This window comes from Anabrus simplex, chromosome 1, assembly GCF_040414725.1.
Source record: "Anabrus simplex isolate iqAnaSimp1 chromosome 1, ASM4041472v1, whole genome shotgun sequence".
Lineage (NCBI taxonomy): Eukaryota > Metazoa > Arthropoda > Insecta > Orthoptera > Tettigoniidae > Anabrus > Anabrus simplex.
Window position 1 is genome coordinate 379,030,673 of NC_090265.1, and position 15,439 is coordinate 379,046,111.

At 41.0% G+C, this 15,439-nt stretch overlaps 1 protein-coding gene across 1 annotated transcript in view; it reads right to left on the minus strand.

Moving 5' to 3' along the window:
- The window catches only part of LOC136867905 (protein still life, isoform SIF type 1-like), a 500,721-nt gene that overhangs the window by 34,712 nt on the left and 450,570 nt on the right, over positions 1 to 15,439 (minus strand). Inside the window, exon 8 of the mRNA XM_068227017.1 lies at positions 10,252 to 10,486. Within this exon, the coding sequence (XP_068083118.1) occupies positions 10,252 to 10,486 (235 nt within the window). The remainder of the gene's footprint in view (positions 1 to 10,251; positions 10,487 to 15,439) is intronic.

A 15,439-nucleotide genomic window follows, 5' to 3' on the forward strand; every position in this document is an offset into this window, starting at 1 on the left:
AGTGGGGACTATCATTCGTGTGTGCTTCACGGCTCCCACTCACGCTCTCGCCTTTCCTCGACTTTTCGCAGTAACAATATGAGGACCGTTAACAAGCGGCGCATGTGAATTTATCTTAGTTTAAATGCCATGGATTGACAAGGAACATGAATTGATTAAATAAATGACGAAACTAAAATAAAAGCACTCTCGGTCAGTCATCACAGCATGGAGGTTCATTGCAAAATACTACAGTAATGTCCGGTTCCATGGCTAAATGGTTAGCGAGCTGGCCTTTGGTCACAAAGGTCCCAGGTTCGATTCCCGGCAGGGTCGGGAATTTTAACCATCATTGGTTAATTTCGCTTAAATCGGGGCTGGCTGTATGTGTCGTCTTCATCATCATTTCATCCTCATCACGACGCGCAGATAGCCTACGGGCGTCGAATCAAAAGAGCAGCACCTGGGGAGCCGAGCATGACCTCGGACACTCCCGGCACTAAAATCCATGCCATTTCATTAATACACTACTATAATGTAACAGAGTTCGTTATGCCCCTTCGTCAGTTATAACTTTCCTGACTTTTAACAATCTCCAAGCTGTTATGACAAATTTTAGCGATTTGCCTTAGAAACATACTGTTCATTAAGGAACTTTTTTTTTTTGCTATTTGCTTTACGTCGCACCGGCACAGATATGTCTTATGGCGACGATGGGATATGAAAGGCCTAGGAAGTGGAAGGAAGCGGCCGTGGCCTTAATTAAGGTACAACCCCGGAATTTTCCTGGCGTGAAAATGGGAAACCACGGAAAACTATCTTTAGGGCTGTCGACAGTGGGGCTCAAACCCTCTATCTGCCGATTACTGCTTTAAGGAACTGTTTTACACGATACATATACGCAGGCCTATTATCCCATATATATTCCAATAATAAAACATTATTATTAATCACCAATCATTTTTCCTTTGAATTTGTACTTACGCTGACATGTATTAAAAAACATGATTGCATTAATATTGCTGCCATGTTGGTGTTATGTACATTGGTAGTTCCTATAAGACTTCCGGAAAACCATGGAGACGGTCTTCTTCCTGAGGATATAAAAATTGTGTCTGGCAGTAGACAAGGGGAACAGCCATCATAATGAAAACTCCCGAACTCGATTGTGACTCGCAGTAGGCAAGGGGGACAGCCATTAGAATGAAAACACCCCAACGAGGTATTTATATGAGAAATGACTATGGCGAACTCCATGTCGTGCGTCTGTGGTAAAGCTAAGAGCTATGCAATTTCAAAAAATCTTACAACTTGTAGACCACTTCACACAGTAAAATTCTAAAATAATCCAATGTAGAATTCCGGAGCGAAGCACGGGTACATCAGCTAGTAAATAAGTAAAATTTGATTCGTAATATTAGAGCAGGCTCAACATTCTAGTGACGATTTTGAAAATTTTGCAATGAATATATTTTATTATCTTTACACTCGTTTGTGCCTAACGGCAATTGAGTGCTATATTTGATTCGAATCTATATGTATGAAATAACATGCCCTGACTGATACACCATCGCTGAGCCAAAACTACTGGACATAGAAGAAATGAAATTTTGGGGATACATTTACACTGACTGACAGTGACAATGCAACACCAAGGAGGAGTGGTTCGAAAGGGATGAAAGTTGGGGAAAAAACAGAGACGGCACGGACGAATAATTGATGTTTATTTCAAACCGATATGCAGGTTACACAATGCGCACGGCATCGACTCAGTAGGATGTAGGACCACCGCGAGCGGCGATGCACGCAGAAACACGTCGAGGTACAGAGTCAATAAGAGTGCGGATGGTGTCCTGAGGGATGGTTCTCCATTCTCTGTCAACCATTTGCCACAGTTGGTCGTCCGTACGAGGCTGGGGCAGAGTTTGCAAACGGCGTCCAATGAGATCCCACACGTGTTCGATTGGTGAGAGATCCGGAGAGTACGCTGGCCACGGAAGCATCTGTACACCTCGTAGAGCCTGTTGGGAGATGCGAGCAGTGTGTGGGCGGACATTATCCTGCTGAAACAGAGCATTGGGCAGCCCCTAAAGGTACGGGAGTGCCACCGGCCGCAGCACATGCTGCACGTAGCGGTGGGCATTTAACGTGCCTTGAATACGCACTAGAGGTGACGTGGAATCATACGCAATAGCGCCCCAAACCATGATGCCGCGTTGTCTAGCGGTAGGGCGCTCCACAGTTACTGCCGGATTTGACCTTTCTCCACGCCGACGCCACACTCGTCTGCGGTGACTATCACGGACAGAACAGAAGCGTGACTCATCGGAGAACACGACGTTCCGCCATTCCCTCATCCAAGTCGCTCTAGCCCGGCACCATGCCAGGCGTGCGCGTCTATGCTGTGGAGTCAATGGTAGTCTTCTGAGCGGACGCCGGGAGTGCAGGCCTCCTTCAACCAATCGACGGGAAATTGTTCTGGTCGATATTGGAACAGCCAGGGTGTCTTGCACATGCTGAAGAATGGCGGTTGACGTGGCGTGCGGGGCTGCCACCGCTTGGCGGCGGATGCGCCGATCCTCGCGTGCAGACGTCACTCGGGCTGCGCCTGGACCCCTCGCACGTGACACATGTCCCTGCGCCAACCATCTTCGCCACAGGCGCTGCACCGTGGACACATCCCTATGGGTATCGGCTGCGATTTGACGAAGCGACCAACCTGCCCTTCTCAGCCCGATCCCCATACCCCTCGTAAAGTCGTCTGTCTGCTGGAAACACCTCCGTTGACGGTGGCCTGGCATTCTTAGCCATACACGTGTCCTGTGGCACACGACAACACGTTCTACAATGACTGTCGGCTGAGAAATCACGGTACGAAGTGGGCCATTCGCCAACGCCGTGTCCCATTTATCGTTCGCTACGTGCCCAGCACAGCGGCGCATATCACATCATGAGCATACCTCAGTGACGTCAGTCTACCCTGCAATTGGCATAAAGTTCTGACCACTCCTTCTTGGTGTTGCATTTGCTCTGTCAGTCAGTGTATATCAGAGTGTAGTTGCTCACTAAGGGACGATTTTTGGATATTCCGTCACGAAGGGGCTGAAAAGGGGGTGAATTGTTTAAATCAGTATATCTATAAAAATTTACAGACGTAAAAGTGGCTATTTGGAACACATTAACACATTAACACAGATAATTTGACACCTGAATATCAGTGATTCTTGATAAACTCTAAAAACTGTACCCAATTCCAACCTCAGTAAATGTAATTTTTGAAAATAGCCCCTTAACCCCAAAACTGTACCATATGTATAAATCTTATCATTAAGTAATTTTAGAATAGTGGTATCATGTATATTTAACGGCATCCTTGTTTAATTTTATGTTTAGTAGTATTTATTCTGTACAGTCGCTATTAAGTAGGTTCTCTAGCAGCTGAAGATGACCTATTTACGGGTCGAAACTGGTACTGTCTTTTTATGTAAATAATATTGACACTACGTAAAATAAAGTATCGATTAGGTGGAGAACTCATCCTTCATACTTGTCATGGATCCTTCAAACAACTGTAGCTGTGCGAGTGTGTCCTTCACTGGCAGCAGAGCATGAAGCACGAAGAAAATAGTACTTTTCTCCACCATTTAGAAAGAAAGCGAAATGATGTACAAAACAAAAATTATTTAAAATGAAGGGGCGTTTCACATATAGTCCACACATTTTACATATAATCAACAGTGTAAGAGGAAATTGAAAACACTCGTCTGGTCTTCCTATAAACCCACAATCTATTCAGTTATTTTTAAATGATATGCATATGAAAAATTGCTCCCGGGCGGTTAAACTCTAAATATGAAGTTTGGTCGAGATATAGTAGTTTAAAAAATTGAAAAGCTCTTCTTTTCCTTCTCCGGAATGAGTATACTCTAAATATTAAGGTTGGTTGGGATATATCCAGCCGTTTCGCCGTGATGGTGGAACAAACAGAGAGACACGAAAAATAAAATTCGCAGATGCGGTCTTGAGTTGACATAAAACGGATAAATATCTGAAAAATTGCTGCTAAACGGTACGTCATATCGACAAACGGATTGTACCATAAGATGCCGTATTTAGCTGTCTAAATAGCTGGTCCTATGATATTTTCTCGTATCTCATCTGTTCGTGGGTAATATTGAGTTAGAAACGGCGAATAGGGTGAAATTTGGATAAGATTGTCTCACAGTGCATTACCTTTCGGATAATAATGTGAGAGCTACAAACATAGCATTGGCTCACATGTGGCTACTGTGTGGGCCAATGATCGTGTAGAATCTGATGAGACTCTCCTTCCCATAAGTGATTCAAAGTATGAATTATGCGTGTATAAAGTGCTAAAATTATTTACGATTGAGAAATGGAGACAAATCTAAGGGATAGAGATGCGACAAAAAGTCATAGGATCAACGTTGTAGATCACTCCAATTTGAACTGAGATTGTGTCATCCGTTTCGTTATGGGACTTAACGTTTAGCCACAAAATACCTCGAAACGAAGGTCTGCACCGTCATTAGAATTGCCTCGATATTTCAATATTCTACGGGGATAAAAAGTTAAAAATTTAAAGATCTTGGAAGTGTTCTGTCGGTTACAGGCTAAAACGTAAAATTTTACCAAATTTCAATTGTCTAACTCGTCTGGAAGATTGTGCCGCATTCTTGATTTTGGGGGCGGGCGGTAAAAATTAGGACTTTCAGGAAAGTAAAACCAAAAAATATGCGGATAATCAGTATTACCCGTTAAACGGATAGCTGTACGAAAATTTCGCCAAAATAGTTTATGTACAGACACACGGTCGTTACGATTTTATTTATATAGATAGATAAGGTATCTGCTACACGTACAACACATTTGGGCTGTGTCAGCTGAATTTAGTCTGAAAAACACACCGTTCATGATATCTCCTATCGAAATGATGCACATGGGAAAAATGTTTTAGAAACTGATTTCCATTAAGGATGGTAGATTTCCATTAATTTTTTTATGTGCTTATTTTGCGGGTGTGCAAAATTATGGTTTCGGTTTAGAATAAGCCCCCAGTAAATTTAGGTATTCAGAAATAATATTGGCCTTAAAGCCTACCTAAGGACAGGTGGATAATATCATCAAGCCTCTGTAAATTTACTAATATCCTCCATAATTCTCCATTTGTAACTAGCCCTGTGGCTTCGTTTAGTTCCATATCTCTTATGGTCGTCTTGGTCTCCCTCTACTTTTCTTACCCTCTATGACTGAGTCCGTTATCCTGCTAGATAACCTATTCTCGTCTAATTGCCTCACATGACCTCATTAAGAAGCCAGTTTATGCGCACACCTTCATCAGTCGAGTTCAGTCCTATGCTAACCTTTATCCCCTCATTCCAAGCACCGTCCTGACACTGTTCTCTGTCTGTTCGTACCAGCGATCATTCTCGCTACTTTTATATCTGCTACCTCGGACGAATAAGATATCTTGAGTCCATTTAGGCTTCTCTCGCGCAAAATAAAGTTGGTTTGAAAACAGACTGTTGTAAATATGATTTCTTCCGGAAGCTGACTTATTTCTGTTGATCGCAACCGCGATTTGACTGCATTAGCTTTGCTGCAATCTCACTTGCTATACTGCCATCCAGTGAGAACACACATCCCGAATGCTTTAAATGGTCTATTGTTCCACTTTGGTATTCCCGACCTAAGGGGCTGCCTGGCCGAGGCGGTAAAGGCTTGCTCAGTTCGCCCGGAAGGACGTGGGCTCGAATCCCCGTCAGGAGGTCGTCTCAGCCTACACCAAAAAATAGTACCAGGTTAACCACTCTACCCCATCAAGTGCGGAGGTTACGGATAGTGGAAGCCTTTACCTTCCACCCCTCCAAGGGCCTTCATGGCCTGTATGCAGATGACTTTGCTTTGCTTTGCTTTTATTCCCGACCTAATGTTCAGTTCTTTTAGGTTTCTTACCTACTGACATCACTTTAATCTTGCGAAGGCTCATTTTTATATCACACTCAATGCAGGCTTTCAGCAGTCTGCCATTAAGACCAAGTCATCGGCATAAGCCTAACTGCTTACTACAATTCCACCTAACTGAATCCCTCCTACCTCTTTATATCTTTCAGTAGATGATCCATGTAAACTATCAACAATGGAGGTGAAATATTATAGCCTTGTCTAACCCCTGCAACTATCTTGAATCAAGAACTTATTCTACCATAAAATCTCATTGCAGCCCTATGGTCAACGCAAATGCTTTTGATAGCTTTTCATAATCTACCCTTAATTCCATAATGCCGCAGTAAGGCTAACATATTTTCCCCCGGTACTCAGCCATATTCCTTCTCTAGATCTACGAAACATAATCATGACTGTCTATTCCTCTCGTACCACTTTTCAATCACCTTATGCACACTGAAAATCTGATCCTGACAGCCCCTCTGTGATCTGAAACCACACTGGTTTCTATCCAATTTATTCTACTGTTCCAGTTTTGTATTCCTGACCTAACATTCAGTTCTTTCAGGTGTCTTATCTACTGACATCACTGATCACATCCTCCCTTCCAAAACGTCAGTGAACACCTTTGTATAATCAATGTAATACCTCGATAGTTGGTGCAATACTTCCTGTTCACTTGCTCATGTATTGGCGCAATTACTACTTTCAATCAATCCATGCTAATCTTACAACTCTATGAAACCATTCGCACTATACTCTACCATTTTAGGTATAATTTCATCTGTCCTCCTGATAATGAACCTTATTTACCATCCATTCCACTTCCTCAAGCGTAATTGGACCAACATTATTGTCGTCCTCCCAAAGAGCTCGGTTGTTCACTATGTTAACAGCAAGATTTTCTTTTACGTTGAGAAGATTTTCAAAATATTCTTTCCACTTGCTCAGTAATTCCCTCGGATATAGTATGAGTTCAACTGACTTACTCTTCATTTTCTTTTTTGACCTCCGTTTCTAAGGTTCTTTGATTCTTTAATTTTGCTTTGGTCTTTGCAAATAGACAGGTGAAGAAATACTGCATTCGCTAAGAAGTAGCAACCGGTGGCTGTATAAATTTACTGGCAAATTAACCTATTTCCTGCATAAATTCTCGGCACTTTGGCGATTCATAAATACTATAGTAACTGAAAGACATCAATCACGTAACGTTCTTATTCTTGTTGTTATTATTATTATTACTAAAATCTATGTAATGTCGTCGAACTGAGCGGTCATGTCCACTATCGTACAAATGCGGTCTGCCCTCGTTGTAGTCGATTATGTAGGATCACAGCAGCGTCTCTGTACAGTCTCTGTCACAGTAATAAAATTTAGGCAGTAGAAATGCTTCGACCATTGTTTGTTTTATTTTCTCCGAAAAAAATAAACATATTTTAGCCTGTTGAGACAATGAAGAGAAGAAGAAAATAATTCATTTTGAAACATTAAAAGGCATTTCACTGCAGATATAAGTGCTGATACTTTTTCCTGGTTAAGCTATGTATAAGCGGCCGAGCAAGTGGCTACATGGTTTGGGCCACATAGTGGGTTCGAACCCCAGTCAGCAGTCCTGAATTTTAGCATTTTCATGCCAGCCAAATGTACCATAATTAAGAACCCAGTCGCTTCCTTCCCACCCGCAGCCCTTTCCTATCCCATGGTCACCTTATGACCTATCTGTGTCGGTGCGACGTAAAACAAATTTTTAAAAAGTTAAAAATACTAGTGGACCCGCGCTGCTCCGCAGCATTCCTTATAAATAGGTCAGATAACTCGTCTTGATATCCCTGTTGCAGTCATATTGTTTTGTCTGCCCTTTCCAATGGTTTTATGAACATTTAATAAGAAGCTCGTTATGGTATGCCGCAGAATTCATCCATTCTGACGTCATCGTGCCGTCCGTTTGGTAAAAATCTATCCATATATTCACTTTTTTTAAAATCCCGCAGTTATTGATGTTATACCTGGTACTGTGTCGTAAAATACTATGTTATTTTTAGTCGTAGTTCTTCTATAAGGGTAGAACGGTTATCTTGCGAGCTCATAGGTGAGTCTCGAAGGAGCGTTTTATACCAGGCAAAGAACTTTTCTAAGATACATGGTATTCACTCTTTCTACAGTAGCTAGGTTATCCTTGGGTAGATGTTCCCAAATAATGTCTAAGGCGTATGTCATGATGGGATCTGTTTGTACGTAGACTTAGTTCTTTTAACAGCATGTAATTTATTAGGAACGCTCTGCCCTCTGTTGAATATAATTGGAAGCTTAGAAAGGTTATAGAATCAAAGAGTATCTAGCAAGGAACACTATTCTTCCGTGATCAGAGGAAGTGTATACTCTCTGGCTTGATAGGTAAAAATCAAATATCGCTGCAGGCAATGACATTAGTAAGGATGAAAATCACATATTAATGAAAGTGTTAGTCGCTTAGCAACCTGCTAAAAGTAGAGAATGTATTGAGGGTTAGGGTAAGCCTTCGCCTGCAATTATTGAAGTGATCATTTAATGGTTTTATGATTATCAAAGTTGGTTGAACTTAGAGATATATCAACGTCTCATGATTAATCGGCAGATATTTCTGGAAAGAATAAAACAAAACTGAAGCAAATCAGTCAAGTAGAAAGGACGGACGGATTCGACAATGCTGTTTTTAGAAGGTCTTTAAATATATTGATAAACGCAACATATTTTAGCGTTTCTGAGATGTTGCGTAGAGTGATTCCGCAGCTGTCGGTGCGTAGTCAGACTGTCCGAGGAAAAACGTTTCTTAAACAATCGATATGCTACGTCTCGTTCCTTCATAAGGTTACGTATTTCGTCACAGAGGCATGAGCCAACACCTCGTCTTGCGACCCTTATGTTCAGGGGCATATTTGTCGAACAACTCAGACACCTCTTCATCCCGTTATCAGAATACGATGCATATAGTAGTTTTACAGCATCTTTGAGTAGTTTGTGAATACGTCTTAAGCCTCGGAATGTAACTGACCTACGACTGAGCTTTGGGTACTTTTATTTTTTCTTGCTAGTTGCTTTATGTCGCACCGACACAGATAGGTCTTATGGCGACGATGGGACAGGGAAGGGCTAGGAGTGGGAAGGAAGCGGCCGTGGCCTTAATTAAGGTATAGCCCCAGCATTTGCCTGGTGTGAAAATGGGAAACCACGGAAAACCATTTTCAGGGCTGCCGACAGTGGGGTTCGAACCTACTATCTCCCGAATACTGGATACTGGCCGCACTTAAGCGACTGCAGCTATCGAGCTCGGTCTTTCGGTACTTGAGGGAATAAGACTAGTCCAGGGTTGTTTACAAAAACAAGATCTTGCGGTGTGTGTGATGGGTGTGTGTGAGAGAGACAGACATCGTGTTCAGGTTGCAAGCGGTAAATGTCGTTAAGATATGTTTAGACTGAGATGAATTGCAGTCTAATAGATCTTGGTAGGGTTCTCTGAATCTCTTCGTCTACCTCTACCTCGTGTAAACAGCCAACATGAGGTGGTTTATAAAAATAACGCCGGCTCTTTGGTGATGCTATTTGAGGATCTAACCAGCATTTGTGCTGAAGACCTTACAGACATAACTGTAGACAACGGTCTATTGCATCTATGATATCATTTCCAACTAACGGCAAGGGAATTCAATCGAGCACTTTCGAACTTTGAACGGATTAGCTTCCTTCGACTTCCCTGCGCAGCTGCTTATGGAAGTATAGAGGAAAGTGTGTTCAATAATATCGCTATAAAGTTTTTCTTTATTTTATAAGCTGTTATGGAATCGTGCGGCTCCATGGCTCAATGGTCAGCGTCTTAACCTTCGGTCCAGGAAGCCCCGCGTTTGAGGTACTTGTATTCTTCATCGGTTAATTCCTTAGGCTTATAGACTGGGCGTTTGTGCTGTCCCCAACATTCCTACAACTCGTACGCTATACGCAAGACTATCCATCATACTAACACGCAATTTCCTACAAATGCCAGACGCCACCCACACTCATCGGAGGTTCTGCCTTACCAGGCTGTTATTAGCCACGCGAATTATATTATTATTATTATTATTATTATTATTATTATTATTATTATTATTATTATTATCTCTGGCATCATTGTACATTTCTTAACAAAACTGAGTGAATTGAGTTCAGGTATTAACTGCCTACATAACATGCTGCAATGACGTTTACCTCCGTGTTCGAGTGATAGGATATGAATTCAGAACGTACTTGTGTCGACAAGCCATGAGTGACAGAGGCGGGCGAGCTACTTACCTCAGATTGTGGTCGTTCAGGTGTTGGTCTGTGAGCTCACTAGCGACCCACCTCGAGTTGTGGTCGCTCAAGTAACCTCGGTCCCTCTCCCGCTCCCTCTCGCGGGCCAGCTCATTGCGGTCGCTGTAGTACCCCTCGCGGTCGCGTGCAGCGCTACTAGCCGGCCGCTCTATGCTCGTACGGTGTGGCAAGGGCAGCGTCGATGACTTGTTCATACTGGCGCTGGAGCCAGGGCCTGGAAAAAAAGGACATGCACAATTATTATCTCCAAGAGGGAAATCAAACCTCGTAAACACTACCTTCATCGTGCTGACACAGACACAAAATTAATGAAAAATGGACTGGATATCGCCAGTTTATATTTGTTCAACATTTTTTTACAACGGTATCAATATTATTTTGTTGCTGTAAATTACATTGCCACCCAATCACTCAAACTTATATTTGTAAGCCTTTTATTTAGCAGGGAGAGAGTAATTAATTGTGACAATCCTTATGTACTTCCCCGCTGACTGATTGCACTACTGATATTCTCCAACTTCGAGTAGCTTACCTCACTTACTTTAGACATACTGTATCATTACATCATTAACATAAGGTATTGACTCAATGGTGTAGGTTATATGAGTAGAGAGTCTGAATACTTGAAGTTAAGTTAGTGGGGGAAATTCTATGAAGAAAAAAAATAGTTATTTGACTTCCATTTCGATTAATTATAATTTTTTAGGGTAAACGTAGAACTCCTAAATCATTTTCCTCCTTATAGTACCGTCCATTTAACGAAGGCTTTTGATCATTATGGCACGTGCATTTCTCTCCTGAACTCTTCTAATTAGCTGTTGTGGATTCATACTTGTCCACTGTAGTATAACAGAGAGCCAGGAAGTCCTTATCCCACCTTTTTGTCTCCTTCCCTCGATCTTCCCTTCCATGATGAGCTGAGGCAATTCGTATCTTCCATGCCTAAGTATATGACCAAGATATCGTAGTTGCCGGGACAAAACCTATGTGATAATATTTTTGGAGATATACTGACCCGTAGCACATACATGATGAAGAGCGAGAATGCCATGACAATATTCACAAAATATTGCACCTTAGATGACAGAACCTTACCGGCCAAAGTTCTAAGCTAAAATATTTCACATAGGAGGATTTGTCCCGGCAGCGACGATATGCTGTTTTCCTTCTTTCAATGTAATAAAGCAGCTCTCTCTTTGACCTTACTTTGCATAGGACCTCTTGTTTGGTCATACGTGCTATCCAAGGTATTTTCAACTTACGTCGATATACCCACATCTCAAAAGCTACGAGTTCATGCTCCATATTTGCTTAGATACTCTATGATTCTAGCCCATAAAGGAGGACAGACCAAACATAGCACTTAACAAATCCAATCCGTAGATTTAAATTAATCCGAGTGTCAGAGTAACTGTTTTATTCGCATAAAACCTCTTTTAGCTAACTCGCTAGGCCCGCTTCTTGATACGCGGTCGGGGATGAGCTGATGTGAAATTATATGGCATGCTTTAGCGGCTGGATCCCCTTCCTGATGCCAATCTATGTTGTGGGGCAAAGATGAGATTACTGTTGGCAAATGAAATAGGATAATGAGATGGAAGAAATCGACTGTGACCTATGAATTGGATCTCCGCTCATTTTATCGCTAACTCAATCAGTGCCTTGATTTCTACATCTGGACTTAGCTGATGGTCAATCCAGCAGCCACGGTACTTGAATCTGTTAAGTGTGATAAGGAAGGTGCTTTTATGACAGCCACTCATGTGGGATTTTCATAAAGGCTAAGTTAACATAAACGAAATTTTACAAAGCTTTTATCGGCTGACACATAGTAATTTAAAGTGTCTTCAGTGTCTTAAGTTCTGTACACGTAGTATTTTAACTTGTTTATATTTTTTTAATACTTTTATTAACTTGCCCATTTTTAACTGAATGGTTGAATATGACCGTACGCAAGGGTAGAAACCGGTCCCATACATATGGAAAGGTGTAATTTTTAGTTATTCCATTTAATTTTGTATTGAAAGGTGGATAATTCCTCCCCTATTCTGCTGAATCCATTAAAACTTTCGAGTATGTCACCACTTATCTTAATTTTATTTGCTCATCAAAACTTATCAGGAAGAATTTAAAGGGAGAATTTTATGATATCAAATTTATGACAGTTGATGGTAGCAGTTATTTACGTCTGCGGCTGCGATTTGTTTCTTCCTTCCTTTCTTTCTTTCTTTCTTTCTTTCTTTCTTTCTTTCTTTCTGTGATCAAATAATAAATTATAGTGACAATCGGCCGGACCCTCAAGAAGGTGACATATTTATAAAGAACCTACAAAAACTCAAGGTACTGTAGATCTATAAGAAGTCATACTTGGCAAGGAGATGATTTTGTACTTTAGTACTGCTTTTCTCAGTGAACCAGAATGTTGTACCGTAGCACGAAAAATCGACGTCCAACACTCCTCACACAATCCACATTCGGAAATAACTTGAAAACTACTGGATATTTTCTATCCAACTTTATATTTAGAATACACGTGTCCTTGGGTAGGTTTTAGGGTCAATATTATTTCTGAATACCTAAATTTACTGGAGGTGAATCCGAAACCTTAACCATGATTTGTACTCCCACAAAATATGCACATCCAAAATTAATGTAAATCTACCATCCTTAATGGAAATCAATTTCTAAAACTTTTTTCTCATGTGTATCATTTCGATAGGAGGATTAATAAGGGAGATATCATTAACGGACGGCTTTTCAGCACAAGTCCGAACGGACTTTGCTTTAAAGCGGTTGCGTGTAAACCGTATTGTTTATAACTTGAAAACTACTGAAGATATTTCAACCAAACTTTATATTTAGCATACATCTGTCCAAAGGTAGGTTTTAAGGTCCAACCATTTCAAATTCCCGGAATGGACAGGGGGTTTATAGGGAACCGAAACAGTGAATTTACTCTCCAATAATACAAGACCAACTTGACTGGAAATCGAACTTCCTTGATGGAAATCCATTTCTAAAACTTTTTTCTCATGTGCATTTTTTTTTGACAGGAGGATTAATAAGGGAAATATCATGAACGGTCGGTTTTGCAGACTAAGTCCAGTGGACATATCCCCAAAGGTGTTGTACATGGAGCCTATTCCTTATCTATATAAATAGAATTGTAACGACCATGTGTCTCCACATTGACTATTTTGGCGAAATTTTTGTACAGCTATCCGTTTAAAGGGTAATAATGACCATCTACATATTGTTTAGCTGTAGTTTTCTGAAAGTCCTAATTTTTACCCCCCTCCTCCAAAATCAAGATTGCGGCACAATCTCCCAGACGAGATAGAATTTGGCAAAACTATACGTGTTAGCCTGTAAACGACGGAAAATTTCCAAGTTCTTTAAATTTTTCACTTTTATCCCCGATGAATATCGAAATATGGACGCAATTTTAATGACGGTGCAGACCTTCGATTCGAGGTATTTTGTGGCTAAACGTTAAGTCCTATCACAAAGCGGATGGCACGATCTCCGTTCAATTTGGAGTGATCTACAACTTTGGTCATATTACTTTTTGTCGTATCTCTATCGCGTATACGTTATATTTGTCTCTATTTCTCGATTGTAAGCAAGTTTTGCACCTTTTATACGCATAATTCATACTTTGAGTCACTTACAGGTAAGATAGAATCATCAAATTCCACACGAGCATTGGCCCACACGGTAGTCATATGTGAGCCATATGCTATGCTTGTAGTTTTCACATAATTATATCACAATCTTACCCACATTTCACCCTATTCAACGTTTATATCTCAACCTGACCCATGAATAGATGAGATACGACAAAATATCATACGACCAGCCATTTAGACCGCTAAATACGGCGTCTTATGATAAAATCCGTTTGTCAATATGACATACCGTTTAGCAGCAATTAATCTGTAAATATTTTGAATATGCATATACTTTCGTATGTCAGTCTACAGTACATATATTCACTGATGTTGACTTGTAGCCATCAGGAAATGGTGTGTCTGCTACTTTGATCAGTGCTTCCCACATCGACTTTGACTGGCAGTAGGAATGAGGTCCTTTTCCAACACCTCTGTAACTGTCAGTAGTAAGGAGGACCTACCATTCCGAATTTGATTTGCATAAGACAACGGAGACCCAGTTTTGTTCAAATCTCCCCTAGACGATTGTGTTTGTTTGTAGGTGAGGGTGCCCGCCATTAGAAACAAATACACCCATCTAAAATGTGACTGGCATTACGCATAGTGACCTGATATTTATAGAAACCCACTAACTCGGCGTGACTCGCAGTAGGAAAATGGGGTTGTCATTATAATCATAATAGCACAACTCAATTTTGATTGGCAGTAGGGAAGTTGCCTGCCATTATAATAAAAGCCCCTCAACTGTAATCTGTCTGGAAGTATGAAAGGGGGTCTGAAATTGTAACGAAAACCTCCCTAAATCGATTGTAACCGCGCAGTGGGCAATGGGGCCTGCCATTATAGTGTAAACTTCTCAACACGATTGTGAATGGCAGTAGGCAAGTGATCCTACCGTTATCATCACAACTCTGCCACTCACATTTTACATTGGAAACAACGTATTGGGACCTGCCCATGCAGATTCTCGAATAAAGCTAAGAGATAAGCAATTAAAAAGAATATTATTCACTGCGTGTACAGTAATTTACTTTGATATCCGTATAAAATGTAGAATACCATAGCGAAGCATGTTACATTTGCTAGTATAGTAATATGTGCGAATGTTGGTGCTAATTTCACACACCATAAAATTCTAATCAGAATATGACAATCACTTCCAAACTAATAGTCAGAAAGTATTGAAGAGTGTCTCGAAGAAATGCAAACCAAAATTTCGTGTTCTCTTCTGAGGAGAAACTGGACCCCTCATTTCTAGCAAGATACACTTTCGAGCAAAAACTATGGCTCATACAGGAACGGCAATTTAGGTTGGTAATGAACTGTCCAACAGCCCCACCTTCTCTAGTGTCAACCTGACTTCTCCTCTTGTATGCTTCTAACAACACGATGAACAAGTTGCTTACCTCTCCCCAAGTGATGAGTGAAGGGTAACACTCATCAAAGGATGGATCTCTAATTGAACTAACCCCACCTTTCCACATTTTCTCCAATCA